At 36.8% G+C, this 21,313-nt stretch overlaps 2 protein-coding genes across 2 annotated transcripts; both read left to right on the forward strand.

Annotated features, from left to right (window-relative positions):
- The first annotated feature begins 2,752 nt into the window (after positions 1–2,752).
- On the forward strand, positions 2,753–5,644 carry LOC124381223. Its single transcript, XM_046842649.1, has 4 exons — positions 2,753–3,089; positions 3,178–3,465; positions 4,896–5,014; positions 5,516–5,644. The coding sequence occupies exons 1-4, from the start codon at positions 2,753–2,755 to the stop codon at positions 5,642–5,644; spliced, it is 873 nt and encodes a 290-aa protein (XP_046698605.1).
- Positions 5,645–10,841: 5,197 nt separating this feature from the next.
- Positions 10,842–12,923, forward strand: LOC124381635. The gene is made up of 5 exons (XM_046843447.1): positions 10,842–10,951; positions 11,461–11,766; positions 11,854–12,135; positions 12,306–12,453; positions 12,634–12,923. The coding sequence occupies exons 1-5, from the start codon at positions 10,909–10,911 to the stop codon at positions 12,734–12,736; spliced, it is 882 nt and encodes a 293-aa protein (XP_046699403.1). The 5' UTR covers positions 10,842–10,908; the 3' UTR covers positions 12,737–12,923.
- The last annotated feature ends 8,390 nt before the right edge of the window (positions 12,924–21,313 follow it).

Raw genomic sequence — 21,313 nt, forward strand, 5'->3', positions numbered from 1 at the left:
ACCATGTAGACTTTTCCCCCAGAAGCAGCAAGTTTTATACCTATAATAGCGTAGCTGCTTGGTGTCATGAGAATCTCCCCCACCAGACACTTACGTTTGGCCGGAGATCGCCCAACACATCGTTTTGACGTAACCACTCGTCCGGGGTGCGGGGCAGATCGCAATGATGCCACCCCCGTAGTTAAATACTCCCGGCAAGTAGGGGCAAAAGGGGCAAAACCGACAAAATGTCTGGGTTTCTTAAGACGAAAATGGATTTCGAAGGTCACCCATTCACCCAACACGCCAATACGGCATATCCACTCGTCCGGGGTGGCAACATGCTCATCATTTTTCTGGAAATTTTTACCCCAGGGAACAATAGCTATGGGGCAATTAATTTCCACATAGAAAATGAATGGGGGCTCCAGCGGATCCAGAGCCTGTCGCATCTATATGCTTGTCGAACTCCGGACCGGCACAGAATTCCGGGAATTCCGCGACTTTCTGGCCCCCATAGAAAATGAATGGGGACTCCGTCCCTCCATGGTTCGGCCGGCGTTCGCCCCATAGGTTCGAACGACACATCCTCTCGTCCGGGGCGATGAGCGGATCACTCCCGTACACCCCCCGTTCTTCAATTATCCCGGGAATGATGGGCAGTAAGGGGACGTGTGACATATCAACGGACTTAGCCCAGCTGAGGGAGTTGCACTGTGGGTGATATATTGACATCACGTTACGTCACCGCAAGCCACGCCCCCACCATTAGCCCAAATAGGCTAAAAAAACGAACGCGTTCGGAAACGGGCGTGCGATATGTCAAAACACTCAGCACGGCGGGGGGAGTTGAACCCCGGGTGAATTTTGCCTGTCACGAGACGTCATAGGCCACGCCCACCGCGCAAACCTATAAGCTTATCGCGTCGTTAAACCAGCTCCGACCCGTACGTGTGACACATTGAACCACTCAGCATGGTCCGGGGAATCTCCGGCGGAGACGTTACGTGGGTGGGAACGGGCAAAAAATGAAAAACGGTAAAACTTCGGTGACACAGGCGTGTGACGTGTCCGAACACTCGTCACGTTAATGGGAGGCGATCGCTGGGTCATACGATGACGTCACGTGACGTCAGTGGCCCTGCCCCCTTGAAAAAAAAAGATGAGAACAGGCGTGTGAAACGCTCGTCTCTCCGAGTACGCATCTCAGTGTAAATAAACTGGAAATTACAGAAGTCCTAAGAGGCCGTGCATTATAATAGATATTATTTTCTTGTGTTTTTGTTATGAAGACGAATTTTCTCCTGATCTTGACATAACAAACATGATCCTTTCCTCATGATCAGTACTTTTTTTTGTATATTCAGTATAAGAGCATGTTCTAGAAGCAGCATCGTGGATATTAATTAAAGCCATTTGTGGCAGCGCACATGGCAGTTTCTCGTTTTTATGGTTTCTCTTGATAGCGATAAAACACTCACGAGACAATTAAGTCGTGAAGATAAAAATTAGAAAGAAAAAAATATTATAGCGCATGGCTTCTTAGGACTTCCATAAGAGATGGAAACATTTCACAGAAATATATTATAAAATGATCCAAAAAGTGAAATTGAAAACAGTGGAGTCACATTAGCACTTGTGCTTCATCACTTCAGGCTGCATTCTCTACAACTAGATGATGAAGGCTTTTACACTCTGAGATCTGGAATTATTCAAACAAGTCATTTGATCTCTGGTCAATAGATAATTTTCTATCAGTGGAAAACTGACAGGGACCTGAGGTTCATCTACTGATGCTTTTTCTGATATACAATCCTTTCAGAATATTTGTTAAATTGAACGAATTTAGTTGGATTTTTTTATTGTACTGTTGGACTGTAAGGCAAAATAAGGACATGTTTTCTACTTTTCTTCTTTCTATCACGTGTTTTCCTTCTCTTATTTATTAGAAGTAACTGAGTTCTTTGATTAGATTCTATTTTTTGTATATAACTAATAACTAAAATGTCTCTCAGTCACCTGGAAAGTGATGTTCTAATAAAAATAAACCAAACCGGTTGCTGATTGAACTTCAGTACAGACTCTGTGGTACAAACAAACATCTTCAGATTACAGCGAAATCACACCATGTTTCAATATTAGATTTAACACAAATTGTTATTTTTGTTCTAATTATGTTGAAGTGGCTGTTGTCTTGATGGTTAATGCAGTGTTGAGGTGGACAATTTGATTTGTATTTGAGGGAATTAAACCTCACACTTACACTGTTTCCGGCTTTTTACTAACGTGTCTTGGTGTCAAAAACGAGTGCATTTTAAGTCAAAACACTGTTTAAATCAGATACTATAAGTTTTTTTTTTCAAAGTCATATTGGAATTTGTGAGTTTTGTAATGAAGGATGTTTTGCAGTAAGATATCTATACTTACTCAAGTATAATTTTCAGCTATTCTTTACACCTCTGTATAAAATTATTCATATATAGATATATAGAACAAAAGGAATTCATGCAGCTAATGATTTATACATAATCGTAAGTTAATAAATGAAAAAGCTACTGAATTGTTGATGTATGTTAAGATCCAATAACAATCCTGTATAATTCCTTAAGAAAATTTGGGCGGTTGATGTTTGTGTTTAAGAAAATCCACAGGGACACTTTGGAGCAAAATTTGTGGGAAAAAGTAGAGATGAATAAACACAGAAATGTTTTAGTACATTTGAATGATTTATGGTTCTTTAAATAAAAATGAAGTGATATATTACGACTCTGCTATGAGACTCTCGGTTCTGTTTCCTCTTTCAGAGCTCTTCAGATCTGTTGGTGGATCTTCAGGTCAGGAGTTGATCCATGCTGTAGGAGAATCTGTTACATTCGGTACCAGTGTACCAGTATTTGGGACATTAATATATAAAGGTGGCACAGTTGCACAGGTGTTTAATAAACAGAGTGACACAAATTCTAGTGAGAAGTTTGTGAATCGTCTTCAGTGGCTCAGTCTGACTGGGCTCTTCACTCTCTCAGACCTGAGAACAGATGATTCAGGACTTTACACAGTGGAGAGCACTAAAGACCAAAAGAGTAAACAGGAATATCAGTTGGAGGTGTACGGTGAGTTAATTTTTTTTCTTGATTTTAGAGAGAAACAGTGAAGAAACGTACATTTCTAACTCATGAGGATCTTCATGTTTCTGTACAGAGAGAGTTTCAGCTCCTCAGGTGATGAAGACCCCCTCCTCTTCTTCAGAGTTCTGTTCAGTGCTGTGTTCTGTGAGGAACAGCAGAGGACTGAATCTATCTTTGTATGAAGATGATGTTTTATTAAACCACACCAGCAGCAGCAGCAGCAGCAACATCACACTGAATCTTCTTCTAGAAATAAAGAGCAATAATCTCACATCAAAGACCTTCAGCTGTGTGTCCTCCAATCCAGCCAGTCATGAGAGAATCAGAATCAACCTCACACACTACTGCTCTCTGAACACAGGTACGAGAGCCGACTGTAAAATACACAACATGTAATTCATCAGAGTAAACAACCTGCACTACTCACAGAGCTGCTTTAATAGAGAATTCATCATAAACTGCTGACCTAATCAGAATCTAGAACACATCAGCACGTTCTGTTCATATAAAGGCATTAACCTCGATTACAGGCAAAGCCATGTAATTATTATAACTCTAATGAGAAAAGTGCCATTTTTCTCTCTCTCCTGAATATGTTAACAGATGGAAGAGAATCCTGTAACTACAATGAATTCCAGTGAACTGCTGATGCTATACTTTATTATCTACAATCCCAATTCCACAAAAAGCTGTGACACATTTGGTAAAATGTAAAATAAAAAAAAACAGAATGCAAATCTCATAAAACCATAATCTATTCACAAAGATACACTATTTACCCAACCATCTAACTGACCTGCTGTCAATTAACCTCATCAGTGGCAAAATGTTTCTTCAGTTGTTTCATTTGAATACCATTTACTTTTTCCAGACTTTTGTTGCCTCGTCCCAACTTTGAGACGTGTTGAAGCAATCGAATTCAAAATGACCTTTTTTTTCTTAAAGTGGTAGATTTCCTCAGTTTATACGTTGGTTTGCATTCTATTCTTGTGAATAGAATATAGATTTAGAAGATCTGCAAATCATTGCATTCTGTTTTAATTTACTGTGGAAGAGCTGACGGTTTGGGGGAAAGGAAAACCACTCAGGACTGGACCAGTTCTGAATTAAATAGTTTATTTCTTTTTTCTAGTGATCAGTGCTAAAGTCACAAACTCGCAGAAACACACCCACTGACACGCCCTCTCGCTCCTCTTTCATGCTCAAATGCAAGCGATAGAGATAGAGATAGAGAACATTCATTAGTCACAACTCCCCTCAGGTGTGTCATTTCCAGCTTCCCTCCTCCCGGCCTCCATTCACAAACCGGCGCTCGGCCACGCCCCGCTGCCACATTTAGATCTTACACAGTATACCAACTTTTTTTTTGGAATTGGGATTGTACAATTAATATAAATACGAAATAACATGATAGCATCAGGTTTCAGCTGAAACTTCATACTATTGAAGATATTCCTGCAAAAAATATCTGCTTCATAAACAAACAAATAAAACAATAAAGCATTTTTCCCCAATGCCAACTCCAGATGTACACTAGGTTTCACCTTCACCTGAAGACACATTCTTTTATGATGAGATATTTCAGCGAAAGGCCGGCTTTATAGCCATGTAAACTGTCCGCATGTCTTGTTTAGTACATACAGATTGTGGAAGTCTGAATAATAACCAGATTAGCAATGTTCATGAAGCATTTATACAGAACATCATGTTATTAATGAAAAAAAAAAGACATTTGGACAGTTCTAATGTTCATGTCATCTTTGTGATTTAATCAATATTCTGTTTTTACAGTTGATCCTCAGACCCCTGTGCACGTCCCTGTAATACGTTCCGTGCTTTTATTCGTGCTGGTGATCCTGAAGATCGTGTATCTGTATCTTCGTAGAAAAAAACAGGTGAACGGAAGACAGGTATTAGTCTGTTAATCACCTTTCAGGGAAAAAACAAGCAGAAATGTCCTTCATCTCTCGCACGTCTTATTGAACCTGAAACCCTGTAGATGATTCCTGTTTTGCTATTTAGGAATTTATTTTTTATCACTGATAAACAATAGCCGTATAACACACATTACATACAATAAAAATGAACCCATGCAGGTCAGTAAGCGATGGACTGAGAGTCAGTGATAAAAAGACCATATAAACACATTAAAATGTAAAATAAGTAGAGCAGTAGATTGTGCTGTGCAGCTACGTTTCTCACAGGGCACTCAGGTTTCACATGTTTCTGCATTTGCAAATGTTTCAGGCATGTTATGGCATGTGACATCTGACAGGTTTATAATGTCTACAGTGTGCTGGAATGAACTCTGTTGAAAGAGTATCATTAGACAGGACAGAAAATCCCTGAGTTACAGAATAACACTAACTATCATAAATGCACTGAATTCTCTCTCTCTGTCTCTTTCTCAGAGAAATATACCACAACCAGCTTTAGAGAAAGCATGTCTGCCATGTCTGACTGCCCCTGATAACAGAATTGACAAAAGAGGAACTAAAGAATGTTATCATATAATTATTTTAATCCCTGATGTTCCATAAAAAAATATTGAACATAAGATTTAAAATAATTTCATTCTGCTTATCCAAATTGTTCTTGTTGACATTAAAGAGCATTTTTCACTTAACAAATGCTTTCAGAATTTTTTCTGTCATAGATTTCAATGTATGTTTCTGTGTTTTATAATGATTATTTCTTTAAATCATCATGTTAAAATACTAGATTGTGAGAGTAATTATTAATTTTTTTTTCTTAATTTTTTCACTGTATCAGGAAGAAAATTGTCGATGTTCAACCTCGGAGCATCTCATGACCCAGTTTCACCTAAAGCTCCACAATTACAATTACATTAGTTTACAAGTACAGGACAGGATCCCATCCCATTCCAACTAAATTACTGAGAGAAGTGTTACATACAGCTGTAGAGCATCTTCTCAATATTATTAACTCCTCTATATGTTTAGGTCATGTCCCTTTACCTCTCAAATTGGATCTTATTAAACCCCTCATTAAGAACACTAATGTAGATTAAACTTTTTAGAAAAATACAGTCGCATTTCAAACCTTCTGTTTATGTCTAAAATATTACGAAAAATAGTGTCTGCCCAGTTCTGCTCCTTCTTACAACGAAGCAATATCTTTGAAGAGTTTCAGTCAGGCACAGAAACTTGCTTTTGCTAGATCTTAGTGATACATATAACACTATAGAGCATGACTTTTTCCTGGTCTCTTACAGAATTACATTGGAATTCAGGGACAGGCATTAAGCTGGTTTAAATCCTACCTGTCTGATTGTTACCATTTTGTAGATTTTAATGGAGAACTATCCAGCTTAATGCAAGTAAATTATGGGGTGCCACAAGGATCAATTTTAGGACCCCTGCTTTTCACAATATACATGTTTATTTTTGGAAATATAACTAGAAGGCATGGGATTAATTTACATTGTTATGCTGATGATACCCAGATACAGTAATATCTAATGAAAATCAGATGAAACATCTCAACTGGCTCGGTTAACTGAGTGTGTTAAATAAATAAAAGACTTTATGACAGAAAGAGTGACAGAGATATTGCTTGTAGTCCAAAGACCAGTACACCGAAGATACAGCAATTCAACTTGCGTTTAGAAGGATGTACTGTAAGTACTAGTTCAACAGTGTAAGACCTGGGAGTTATTTTAGACAGCAAATTGTCTTTTTTATTAATCATATCACCCATATAACAAAAACAGCTTTCTAACACCTTTGAAATATTGCTAAGCTAAGAAACACGTTATCTGTATTTGATGAAGAATAAAAAGTTTATCAAATATTCACTGATGGAGAGTTTAATACAAAAGCAATAAATATGTTTCAAGACTTGACTCATATTCATCATGATTGGGTTAGGACATGAATTCACAAATAAAAGGACTTTAATTTTATATGATCCTGGGAGCCAATGGAGTTTTACAATCACTGGAGTAATAGACATTGACTTAGATATACTTTATTTATCCCATGATAGTCTTACATTTTCTAGTTCCAGAAAATAAAAAACATTATTTCCTTGTGTGAACTCAAATAAACAAATCTATTTGAAATCTCTGCTCAATTGCTGCTAACAAACAATGTAACATGTAGAGTATTTATTATTATATGGACAAATTAATTTGCCACATGTAAGAAATTACAGACTGCCTCGACCCCGATTCCACAGCAAGATAAACACCAAATGGGCTGTATCCTAAAACGGTTTAAATATCGTACAAAATAGTGATTTTAGAAAACAAGGAACGTTTCTCGGCAAATGTGTACGTGACCGTGACCATTTAAACAATAACATCAGCTGACCATTTTGGCCATCACTCAATTCTTACACTCAATATGAATTTAAAGTGAAACTTCATTTTCATTACAAGCTGGAGGAAAAGTATAAAATATCTGAGAGGAACTGTCCTGGGTTCTTTTTGACTCCGATGAACACAAAGTACTTGCTGTATTTTGTCACTGCTTCACTAATAAACTTCTGCTTCAATTTACTGTCTACTGTTTTGTGTTGTTTTTGTACACAATGTTTTTGCACTTCATGTAGTGTCCTAGTCAGCGTGTGTTGTGCGTGATCTTGTCTGGTTTTGTGGCACCTTGGTCCTGTGGGAACGTTATTTCGTTTTACTGCGTACTGAACTGTAGATCGCTGAAACGACAATAAAATCCTACTCAATGTAGCGTGAATCAAATAACCGATTTTTAATCAGATTGTTGCATCATTTTAGAGATATAGACATGATGTATATCAACATAAATAAAAACACCCTCTACCATTAGCAGTGACTACACTTCACACTATCACTACAATCAGCAGCTCAATCATTTCCTAGTGAGTCCACAGGGCTGATTCTACATCATACTCTAATACAGGGATGGGCAAACTTTTTGACTCACGGGCCACAATGGGTTCTAAAATTTGACAGAGGGGCCGGCAATAAATAAATTAATTAATTAATAATAAAAAATAAAAAAAATTAAATAAAATATAAATTATATATATATATATATATATATATATATATATATATATATATATATATATATATATATATATATATATATATATATATATATATTTACACACAGTATATATATATATATATATATATATATATATATATATATATATATATACAGTGGAACCTCGGTTACGAATTTAATTCGTTCCGGTACTTCATTCGTAACCTGAAAAGTTCGTATCCCGATACAAATTTCCCCATAATAATGAACAGAAACTTCGTAATTCGTTCTGGACAACCAAAATATTACTTAAATAAAAATAAAGCCAATATTCACTAATATTATTTACTTTTAACATGTTATATTAAAATCATACCACATAAAACATACAAAAGAGGAAAAGATCTTTACCGGTACTTTCCTTTGAGAAGACTCGCTGCAGGAGACGACGTTCGTTGAAGGGGAGGAGGAGAGTTATTGTTTGAAGGAGAATCTTATTATATTATATTATTATATATTATTATATATTATATTATAGAATATTAAAGACAGTGTTATTAACACGAACGCTGAGACATTAGAGGGAAAATGAGAGCTGTTTCTTTAAGGCTACTATCAGTTGGTATTGAAGTCCAGAGTGAAATTCATTATGGGTATTGTACTTCGGAAAAGACTGTAACCCTGCTAATCTATCTTCATAAAAACAAGTAAAGTGGTTATGCATCGGCTAATGTTGTCCATCTCATCATTCCACGAGCATCAACTAACAAGTTGTTACGCTGCTGCCGGGAAAAGTTCAAGCGGATAAGTAACACAATGTTCTTTTTTATGCCAGTGCATCAAAGTCTGGAGTAAGTTTTGTTGTGGCAATTCTCAGGATAGATCCGAGGTGTTGGTCAGGATCTGTGAGGTGGTTTGTTGATGTTCATGATGCTGAATGTCTGCTTACATTGGTAGGTCGAACCAAACAATGTCAGCATCTTCTGTGCCATCTTCCAGAGGTTTGGAAACATGGCTTTGTTAAGTGAAGCATGAAAGTCATTCAGTTTAAGAGAGCTGAACTTCTCCTTTAAGACGGAGTCAGACTGAAGATCGATCAGTTCCAATTGCACTTCTTGTGGTGCGGTTTCAGGGTCTTGTGACAGAGGACAGAGGACAGGGTACAGAGGACAGGACACCAGTAGAAAAGTCCAAAGTGACGGCTGATATTGTACTCTTTGAAAACCGCAACAGTTTCTTGGCATATTAGGCATTCAGCCTTTAATTGGACTTCAGCAAAAATTTTTGTTGTCCATTCAGTATTAAACACTCGGCGCTCACTATCCACTTTTCTTCTCTTTGATAAGCTAATTTTTGCAGAAGGGCTCATAAGAGAAGAAGAGAGTAATACACACGAACAAGGTCAATGGAGCTGAAGTGCGACATCTTTCGGGGAAACGTGGGCATTACAGGGAAAAGGTAAATTGAACAAGGTTTACCCGTACCTATTTTAATATAATTTGGTCACGTTCGGCGGGCCGGATTAATAAGCCTTCGGGCCGTAGTTTGCTCATGTCTGCTCTAATACCATATCAGTACACTTGTAGCAGTGATTCAGAGATTAAGAGTTTATAATTATAATAAGACGTGGTGCAGAATGTAGCATTACACTGTAGCAGGACAGGCGTCTCACACTTCAGCTCTTCCTGTGCATTTCAAAGGAAATGTGTGGTTTTGTCCTTACAGACTTGCTGTCTGTCTGTCTGTCTGTCTGTCTGTCTGTCTGTCTGTCTGTCTGTCTGTGTGTGTGTGTGTGTGTGTGTGTGTGTGTGGTTAATGGTCTCACATTTTTTCACACAATACACCACCACGTGGCCTGTATGCGCTATTACAGTATCTCTCATTTGTTTTGCTGCATAAAATACCACATTAAACCCCAAATTATTGGATCCCTTCAACAGACCTGGACAAAATGAATTGGGTTGGAATGTTTAACAAAAAAATAGGGTTGTCCAGGAGAAACTAAAATATTAAATTTAATGTACTCTATTTTTTACAGAATTTTTTATCTCAGAATTGCATGTTGTATCAGTGTGTTCCTGCGAGCATGTGCCATCTTTTTATTGCTCTCGGCTCCCTGATTCAAAACCACACACCAAGAACTCAGAAAAAAACCCCACAGACAATTAGTCAAGTGTTTTAATTAGTTTACAATCTGACATATTTTGAGATTTAATCCTAAACATTTATTCATTCATTTGGTCGGTGTAAAAAACCCGTTCCGCTCTATGGAATATGATTAAAAGCTACGATCTGCTGCCACCTGGTGTCCTGTACTGATACTGCTACTGGTGCGTATAGTGTAATATACAGTATTTGATCTCCTAATGTTATTAAACTACATAATTATTTCCAAAGGTTTATTTAGGAAGCATCGACTGTAAAGTACACTGAAGAATTTCATCATCATTATATTATCATCATGGTTGGGGCAGTGATGATGTTCATGATGGGTCATGATGGGATTTAAGATTTTAAAATGATGGGAGGAGTTTTGTTTATTGCTCATAAACACCATGTGGTGATATTGGTACTGTGCTGTTATGTATGTATGTATTTATTTATTTATTTTAGGAATTAAAAATGAAAAAAGTGTAGATAGTTGAGAGAGAAGTCTGATGGTAAGAGAGAGAGAGAAGGGAAGTTTAACAGAGAAATACTGAGAAAGTTCTCAAAGATCAGCAGTCTGAAAAGTGAGTCAGTCGTCTGAAGCTCCACCTCATGTTTATCCTCCAGCTTTGCGTTCCTGCTGAATAAATAAAGTGTAGAGCAGAATGAGGAGATGTTTTCATCGTCTGCTTTTCCTTTTCATATCAGGTAAGATTTTCTCCTCAGAGATTTTATTACTGATTATAGAAATAAATGAAAAGTGTGTGCTGTAGATTCTTCACTACACGCCGAGAGAGTTTCATTCTGTACACAGCTGCAGGTTCCTGCTCTGAATATTTCACTGTGATGATCAACATTTACAGAGAAAAATAACAGAATTGAAAATAATCTTTAATGAGATGTAACATGGACATGAGCTTTAGTTCCCTCACCCACATCCAGTGTTCACATGTACAACACCGAGATCACAAATACACTCCAATTTATCAACAGGAAACAGTAAGTTGTTACGGATGATAATGATAATGATGATAATGATGATGATGATAATGATGATGTATTTGTGATCTAATGTTTATCATAATTTGATTCAGAATCAGACATTTCTTGTGAATAATTTGGGTGATTTATAAGATTATTGATTTCACTACAGTTTTCTTTGTATGTGATTTATTACAACTCTTTCATCAGACTCTCAGTTCTGTTTCTTATTTCAGAGATCTTCAGATCTGTAGGTGGATCTTCAGGTCAGGATTTGATCCATGCTGTAGGAGAATCTGTGACATTCAGTTCCAGTGTACCAGTTTCTGGGATTATAATGTATAAAGGTGACACAGTTGGACAGGTGTTCAATAACGTGAGTGACACAAATCTTAGGGAGAAGTTTGTGAATCGTCTCCAGTGGCTCAGTCTGACTGGGCTCTTCACTCTCTCAGACCTGAGAACAGATGATTCAGGACTTTACACAGTGGAGAGCGTTAAAGACCCGAAGAGAAAACAGGAATATCAGTTGGAGGTGTACGGTGAGTTCATTTCTCTCTTGATTTTAGAGAGAAACAGTGAATAAACGTACATTTCTAACTCATGAGGATCTTCATGTTTCTGTACAGAGAGAGTTTCAGCTCCTCAGGTGATAAAGACCACCTCCTCTTCTTCAGAGTTCTGTTCAGTGCTGTGTTCTGTGAGGAACAGCAGAGGACTGACGCTGTCTTTGTATGAAGATGATGTTTTATTAAACCACACCAGCAGCAGCAACATCACACTGAATCTTCTTCTAGAAATAAAGAAGAGCGATAATCTCAGATCAAAGACCTTCAGCTGTGTGTCCTCCAATCCAGTCAGTAATGAAAGAACCAGAATCAACCTTACACACTACTGCTCTCTGAACACAGGTACGAGACCAGATGACGAGTTGAACATGTGAGAATATTGTTATTGATCTTCTCCTTGCACACACATGTTAGAGCACACAGGAGATCACCTCTGCAGGACACATGTACTGATGGCAGCTTCAGATGTTCAGTTATAAATCATTCTAATTTTAAAAATGATGTTTTTCCAGATGTTCTTCCAGATGTGGAGGCTCCGGTGATGAGCACAGTGTTAATGCCACTGGTGTGTGCTGTGATGTCAGTGATGACTGTTGTGGTGATCGCTGTGAGTCTGAGAAACAGCAGGAAATATGAATCCAGATGTTTTACAGAAGACAGGTATCAGTCTGAAGGAGTTTTTCTGAATCAAATGTTGATGTAACTGTTTCTGCTCTCAGGAACATGATGGTTGACACTTTAATCATCATCTATAGTGTGCTGGAATGAACTCAGTGTTTCTCTCAGATACACTCATTTCTCTCTCTCTCTCTTTTTTTCCTATTCTTTTTCTCCATCCAGGAAAATACACAAGATTCTGTCTGTGACCACAACAGTGGCGTATGAGCCAACGATGTTCTCAAGTGATCTCTCGGATGATTTGCTTATCTTCTCTGACATTTAGTTCTCATCAGAAAGAGAAGATAAAGTGAACAGTAAGACCTGATTATGGTTTCATCTTCTCCTGTCACTCTCATTCCACATGTACAGAGAGACAGAAAGAAAAATAATGTTTAGAAACAAATTCAAATGATTTTTATGCAGTAGCATGAAATTTTCACTTCACTTAAATTTGGAGACCCAAACCTGTTCCAGCACCATGAAGATCTGCTTTTCATGGGTTGGAGTGGAAGATCTGCTATAGAGCTCCAACCCTATTGAACACCTTTGTGATGAATGTGAACCTGACTTTACTAACACCCTTATAGCTGAATAAATCTCCACAAAATCTTCACAAAATCTGGTGGAACATCTTCCCAGAAGAGTGGAGCTTCTTATAGCAGCAAATGGAGACTAAATGTGGAACTTTATGTCTACAAACTTTTGGCCACACCTCCAAGTATAAAATTATAATTATATAAGAAAAGCTTTTGGTAGAAGATAAAATTTTAGCAATGTTGTATAATAATTATGTAATACTTATAACCTGCATTTTTTGTCAGAATAAATCATTTTTTAATCACTCGGTTATTTTGAATATTATCAGGGCATTAATTTGATTTTAAAACCACTTCAGGTTACACAAACTCTCGACTGTTTCCTTCTCATTAACGTCGTTTCTGATCCGTTTTTCTCCTCTTAATTAACTGAATCAGGACATTGTTTATATTTATAATATAATTACACTGCAGAAAGTGCTGATGTTTAGTCACCTTCACTTCTACACTGTATACAGCTACAACACTATATTTCTCTACATCTTCAACATATACAATATTCTACCAGTAAAACACAATAACATTCACAAATATTCCTTTATATGAACTCAGAAAGCTTTTAGAAAGTTTTAACGTAAAGAAGAAAAAAACGTTGTTCCAGTTTTGAAACTGAACTCGAGCAGGTCAGTATATTTTCACACACCGGTTCTTCCTGTGCATTTCAAAGAAAAGCCACAAATGTGTGTGTGGTTTTGTCTGAACGCACTCTTCAAACCCCTTTGTTTAAAACAGGTTACAGCATCGGTTCCCTCTCGACACCACGTGTTGAACACATTGTCACACACATTCACATTTCAGAATCTCAGTATTTTTGAGACTTTTCCACACAAATTCCTGATCTAACATGAATATTTTGAATCGAGCATCAAATGATTGTGTCCAGAGACAATATCAAACGTGAAATGAATATACATAGTTTTACTGTTATTCAAACAGAGGGGCGAAGAGAAGATTCAAGCCAAAGAAAATGACAGAACAGTGCTTTTACCTTTTTTTTGTAGAGTTTAAAATTGATTTTTTATATTTTTTTATTTATGATTTTTTTTTTATATATATTTGCATTTTGATATAATATGGCAACTAAAGTAGGGTTTAGTTTATACAGATTGCAATTTCAGCAAGAAATAAGAAAGAACCTCTGCGCCACCTGCATTAACAAGACTTCCCTCAAAAACCTGTTGAAAACAATCTGAGAATGTCTTCTGCCCCCTATTGGATTTATCTATGTACTGCAGTCAATACATTGACGGTAGTTTTTTGCAGGGACATCTTTGCAGATTTCGAAAAGTTGTAGTAAAAATAACGTTTATGTTACTGATTTTTTTAATATGAAAATGTAGTTTTTTAAAGCAAATAATAATTTATTTATATTTTTTAAAGAATGTTATAGTAAAATTGTGTTGAAAATATGTGTATCACATAATAAAGCAGGTAAAGAAGGTAATTCAGCTTAATGTCAAATACAAAGTTTTATAATTTAATAAACTGATTAAAAATAAAATGGTCATCTTAAAATCATTTTTAACTGATTCCATACTATTGGTCGTTGTACATTCAATCTAATGTTGTAGTTTGCTAATATTTGTATTTTCTGTTTCTGAAAAACAAATAAATGATTATCATAATCTATATATATCTAATAATCCATCTTTTTTGTTATAAAATATACATTGCTTGACCAGAAATTTCTGCAAGACTCGCCAGAGGGTCTTGAGGTCTGTATATGCTGGTGATCTGCAGGCGTGTACATTTACCTTTATAACTCTAAATAAACACATTGAAAGTTAAACATTCCAGCGATTAAAATGTTGTAGTATAAAGGAGAACAATTTGCTGAAAGAAACCCTCGATGAAAATAAATTCTCTGGTTATATTTTTCCTGTCAGAGTAGAGTACGTTTAGAGTAGCACCATCCTGTTAGCGCAGTTTATTCAGACCTACTGTATGGGGACATTACAGTTTTACATCATCATCATCATCATCATCATTGGGGCACTGATGATGTTCATGATGTTCATGATGGGATTTGAAAATGTAAAGTGATGGGAGGAGTTTTGTTTATTGCTCATAAACACAATGTGGTGATATTGGTACTGTGCTGTTATTTATTTATTTATTTATTTATTTATTTATTTATTTATTTAGAGAATTAAAAATGAAAAAAGTGTAGATAGTTTAGTTAGAGAGAAGTCTGATGGTCAAAGAAAGAAAAAAGAAGTCGGATGGTAAGAGAGAGAGAAAAGGGAAGTTTAACAGAGAAATAGAGATAAAGATCTGAAAGATCAGCAGTCTGAAAATTGAGTCAGTCGTCTGAAGCTCCACCTCATGTTTATCCTGCAGCTTTGCGTTCCTGCTGAATAAATAAAGTGTAGAGCAGAATGAGGAGATGTTTTCATCGTCTGCTTTTCCTTTTCATATCAGGTAAGATTTTCTCCTCATAGCTTTTATTACTGATTATAGAAATAAATGAAAAGTGTGTGCTGTAGATTCTTCACCACACGCCGAGAGAGTTTCATTCTGTACACAGCTGCAGGTTCCTGCTCTGAATATTTCACTCTCAAGATCAACATTTACAGAGAAAAATAACAGAATTGAAAATAATCTTTACAAATAATTTTGAAGTTGATGCTTTAAATCCTACATTTCATTTAATTTTATTAGTAAAAAGGAGAGAAAGTGAAATGAAATGAAATGAAATGTAACATGGACATGAGCTTTAGTTCCCTCACCCACATCCAGTGTTCACATGTACAACACCGAGATCACAAATACACTCCAATTTATCAACAGGAAACAGTAAACTGTCACGGATGATAATGATGATGATGATGATGATGATGATGATGATGATGATGTACCTGTGATCTAATTTTTATCATAATTTGATTCAGAATCAGACATTTTTTTGTGAATAATTTGGGTGATTTATAAGATTATTAATTTCACTGCAGTTTTCTTTGTATGTGATTTATTACGACTCTTTCATCAGACTCTCAGTTCTGTTTCCTCTTTCAGAGATCTTCAGATCTGTTGGTGGATCTTCAGGTCAGGAGTTGATCCATGCTGTAGGAGAATCTGTTACATTCAGTACCAGTGTACCAGTTTTTGGGACATTAATATATAAAGGTGACACAATAGCACAGGTGTTTAATAAACAGAGTGCAACAACTAGTGAGAAGTTTGTGAATCGTCTTCAGTGGCTCAGTCTGACTGGGCTCTTCACTCTCTCAGACCTGAGAACAGATGATTCAGGACTTTACACAGTGGAGAGCGTTAAAGACCCGAAAAGAAAACAGGAATATCAGTTGGAGGTGTACGGTGAGTTCATTTCTCTCTTGATTTTAGAGAGAAACAGTGAAGAAACGTACATTTCTAACTCATGAGGATCTTCATGTTTCTGTACAGAGAGAGTTTCAGCTCCTCAGGTGATGAAGACCACCTCCTCTTCTTCAGAGTTCTGTTCAGTGCTGTGTTTTGTGAGGAACAGCAGAGGACTGACGCTGTCTTTGTATGAAGATGATGTTTTATTAAACCACACCAGCAGCAGCAACATCACACTGAATCTTCTTCTAGAAATAAAGAAGAGCGATAATCTCAGATCAAAGACCTTCAGCTGTGTGTCCTCCAATCCAGTCAGTAATGAAAGAACCAGAATCAACCTCACACACTACTGCTCTCTGAACACAGGTACGACACCAGATGATGAGTTGAACATGTGAGAATATCGTTATTGATCTTCTCCTTGCACACATGTTAGAGCACACAAGAGATCACCTCTGCAGGACACATGTACTGATGGCAGCTTCAGATGTTCAGTTATAAATCTTTCTAATGTTAAAAATTATGTTCTTCCAGATGTGGAGGCTCCGGTGATGAGCACAGTGCTAATGCCACTGGTGTGTGCTGTGATGTCAGTGATGACTGTTGTGGTGTTTGCTGTGAGTCTGAGGAACAGCAGGAAATATGAATCCAGCTGTTTTACAGAAGACAGGTATCAGTCTGAAGAGGTTTTTCTGAAACAAACACATTGAAGGAGAACTTCCATGTTTATTGTTTACTCCATATCGAGTGTGTACTGCTGCGAATGAACACTTCGGAACCACAGTTTGACCACCAATGTACAATCAGTATAAATGAGGAGATCTTCCGGTTGTCACTGTTTATATGCAGAATATTTTATATTTAGGATCAGCTCAGTCTCAGGATTAATAATCCAGTTAGAAAGTGTAGAAAGGGATCTTTTATACCAAAAACCATTCATTATTACTGACTCTTTAGATTTACTGACTTTCCACATTCTGATGTATTGCCTGATCCAGTATATTTTTGAATAGTGGATTGTGATTGGCTGGAAGTTACAGTTCATCCAGAGTGAGACAGCTATTGTACACATCATTTCATGACCTTTTGTTGGAACTTCTATTGTAAATACAGATTTTAATAAATGGTTCAAGACACAAAATTAATTTGTGGAAAACTTGAGTTTCACAACATGGAGACTTCAGTGTGCTCTTGAATGCTGTTAGAGCTGCTGTAACTGTTTCTGCTCTCAGGAACATGATGGTTGACACTCACAGCTTTAATCATCATCTATAGTGTGCTGGAATGAACTCAGTGTTCCTCTCAGATACACTAATTTCTCTTTCTCTCTTTTTCTCCTATTCTTTTTCTTCATCCAGGAAAATACACGAGATTCTGTCTGTGACCACAACAGTGGCGTATGAGCCGACAATGTTCTCAAGTGATCTCTCAGATGACTTGCTAATCTTCTCTGGCATTTATTTCTCATCAGAAAGAGAAGATAAAGTAAACAGTAAGACCTGATTATGGTTTCATCTTCTCCTATCACTCTCATTCCACATGTACAGAGAGACAGAAATCTAATGACTTTAATGATGTAAGCATGAAATTTCCCCTTCACTTGAACAAGGAGACCCAAACCTGTTCCAGCTCCATGAAGATGTGTTGGACTGGAAGATCTCCTGCTATAGAGCTCCAACCCCATTGAACACCTTTGTGATGATTGTAAACCTGACTTTACGAACACCCTTATAGCTGAATAAATCTCCACAAAATCTCCACAAAATCTGGTATAAATTTGATTTCGAAACCAATTTGGGTTACACAAACTCTGTTCCTTCTCATTAACGTCGTTTCTGATCCGTGTTTCTCCTCTGAAATAACTGAATCAGGACATTGTTTATATTTATAATATAATTACACTGCAGAAAGTGCTGATGTTTAGTCACCTTCACTTCTACACTGTATACAGCTACAACACTATTTTTCTCTACATCTCCAACATATACAATATTCTACCAGTAAAACACACTAACATTCACAAATATTCCTTTATATGAACTCAGAAAGCTTTTAGAAAGTTTTAACGTAAAGAAGAAAAAAAACTTTGTTTTAGTTTTGAAACTGAACTCGAGCAGGTCAGTATATTTTCACACACCGGTTCTTCCTGTGCATTTCAAAGAAAAGCCACAAATGTGTGTGTGGTTTTGTCTGAACACACTCTTCAAACCCCTTTGTTTAAAACAGGTTACAGCATCGGTTCCCTCTCGACACCACGTGTTGAACACTGTCACATGCATTCACATTTCAGAGTTCGCAGTATTTCTTTTGAGACTTTTTCACACGCATTCCCGATCTAACATGAATATTTTAAATTCAGCATTGAGCCGATTGCGGCCGGAGACGATATCAAACGTAAAATGAATATACTTAGTTTTAATATAACTATTAACTTTGGCATATTTCATCGGGCGAATTTGTACACCATTAAACATTGAACTGAAGTGGAAGTGTAGAGCAGCTGCGGAAGAAATAAAAACACATCAGGAACTCGTTACAAGGAAATATCTCAACAGCTTTTATGTACATTTTCCGAAAATCCTGGAATCTTAAAGAAAATTTGAGGGATTTAATCCAGACGTGCCCAAACACCGTGTCGTGACCCAGCACTGGAACAGCTGTGGAAGAGTTGCTTCAGGGTCACAAGAACGTTCTGGGCTAACATCTACCTAGTTTCAATGAGAGGTGAGTTACACTAATTCACAATTTTATTACCTTTTTACCAACAGTGCAAAATCATCATTATAATCAATATTTACAACAAAAATAATAAAAACAATAAAAGGATAAAATAAAATAAAAATAAAAGAACATAAAGAATGTTTTCTTATGTGATTATTTTGTAGGTCGGTCCAGAGTTGGGTTCCATGGACATGTGTGTTTCAGTGAGAGTTCAATTTCTTGTCCTCAAGAAACTTGTTGTAACACTACTTTGTATGAATGAACCTCTGCACCACCTGCATTAAAAAGACTTTCCTCAAAAACCTGTTAAAAACAATGTGAGACTTGTCTTCTGCCCCCTATTGGATTTATCTATGTACTGCAGTCAATAAATTGACAGTTTTTTGCAGGAACGTCTTTGGAACCATCCCCAGCCACTCTCAGTGCCGGTCCCAAGCCCGGATAAATTGGGGAGGGTTGCGTTAGGAAGGGCATCCAGCGTAAAACATGTGCCAAATCAAAACATGCGGAGGATCCGCTGTGGGACCCCTAACGGGAGAAGCCGAAAGAAAGTTTGCAGGAACGTCTTTGCAATTTTGTAAAAGTTGTGGTAAAAATAAAGTTTGTTACTGATTTTTTAAATATGAAGATGTCTTTTTTTAAAGCAAATAATAATTTATTTATATTTTTTAAAGAATGTTATAATGAAATTCTGTTGAAAATATGTGGATAATATAGCAGGTATTGAAGGTAATTCATCTTAGTCACCAATGTATTGCATTTTATTATGCAATCTGCATTATTCCTGTCACAATATCAAATACAAAGTTTTTTTTATTATTTAATAAAACTAATAATACATGTAATTTTCATCTTTAAATTATTTTTAACTGATTCTATACTCGTGGAAATGTACACACACACACACACACACACACACACACACACACACACACTTATATATACACTGACCGTCTAAAAAAATTGTCACACACTCTAATATTTAATTGGACCACCTTTAGCTTTGATTACGGCACGCATTCGCTGAGGCATCGTTTCAATAAGCTTTTGCAATGCCACAAAATTTATTCCTATCCAGAGTTGCGGTAATTTTTTACCAACACATAATATTGCTTATCCAAGACCTAACCAACTGCAGCAGCCCCACATCACAGCACTGCCCCCACAGGCTCATACAGTAGACACTAGGCATGAAAGGTGCATCAGTTTTTCCACCTCTATTCTTACCCTGATGCACCTATCGCTCTGATACAGGGTAAATCTGGACTCATCAGACCACATGACCATTTTCCATTGCTCCAAAGTCTATTCTTTTTGCTCCTGCAATTTTTTTTACTAATTAGCCTCACTGATGAGTGGTTTTCTGAAAGCTACACAGCTGTTTAGTCTCAAACCCTTGAGTTCCCTTCGCATTGTTCGTGTGGAAATGCACATACTTTCACTATTAAACATAGCCGGGAGTTGTACTACGATTTGATTTCACCAAACGTTTAAGTGGACGGCGATCACGATCATTCAAGACTTTTTTCCGAACACATTTCTTGATGGCCCCACTATTCTTCAATTTTTAATAATGTGCTGCATGGTTCTTAACGCAATTGTGGTAGTTGCAGCGGTTTCCTAAGATGTTTTCTTTGCTTGATGCATGACAATAATTTAATCCTTCTGAAAGATCTTTTCCTTGACCACAGGACGTTGTTCAAGAAATGGGAAGCTGCTCACTGCACCAGTCAGTGTTTAATAACTTGTTGCCAGCTGAAACATAATCATCCATATTATTAATTAATAATTGCTTAGTTAAATCCAAAACAAATGATTTGATCCCCTGCTGATTTTGTACATTTTCCCACTGACAATGAAATGATAAGTCTATAATTTTAATGGTAGGTTTATTTAAACAGTGGAAGACTGACAAGAAATATCAAGAAAATCCAGAAAAATACATTTCAAAAAGGTTATAAATTGATTTGCATATTAATAAGTGAAATAAGTAGCTTGCGATGAGCTTTTGTGTCTCATCCTCCACGTGCAGGGTGTCAATGATCGTCTTCTGAACAACTGTGGAGTCAGCAGTCTTCCCTCATGATTGTGGAGCCTGAACCAGGTCGAGACACCATTTAAAGGCTCTGGAAACCTTTGCAGGTGTTTGGATTTAATAAACTGATTAGACTGTGGCACCACGAGTCTCCAATATTCAACTTTTTCACATATTCTCATTTTCT

The sequence above is a fragment of the Silurus meridionalis genome, chromosome 28 (genome assembly GCF_014805685.1).
Source record: "Silurus meridionalis isolate SWU-2019-XX chromosome 28, ASM1480568v1, whole genome shotgun sequence".
Classification (NCBI taxonomy): Eukaryota; Metazoa; Chordata; class Actinopteri; order Siluriformes; family Siluridae; genus Silurus; species Silurus meridionalis.

Bases quoted from the DNA above. Each gene is read 5' to 3' on its own strand.
- LOC124381635 (XM_046843447.1), top strand. From the start codon at position 10,909: ATGAGGAGATGTTTTCATCGTCTGCTTTTCCTTTTCATATCAG. The intron at 10,952-11,460 runs GTAAGATTTTCT...TTCTTATTTCAG, and splicing joins GCTTTTCCTTTTCATATCAG to AGATCTTCAGATCTGTAGGT. The intron at 12,136-12,305 runs GTACGAGACCAG...ATGTTTTTCCAG, and splicing joins CTACTGCTCTCTGAACACAG to ATGTTCTTCCAGATGTGGAG.
- LOC124381223 (XM_046842649.1), top strand. From the start codon at position 2,753: ATGAGACTCTCGGTTCTGTTTCCTCTTTCAGAGCTCTTCAGATCTGTT. The intron at 3,090-3,177 runs GTGAGTTAATTT...GTTTCTGTACAG, and splicing joins ATATCAGTTGGAGGTGTACG to AGAGAGTTTCAGCTCCTCAG. The intron at 5,015-5,515 runs GTATTAGTCTGT...TCTCTTTCTCAG, and splicing joins AACAGGTGAACGGAAGACAG to AGAAATATACCACAACCAGC.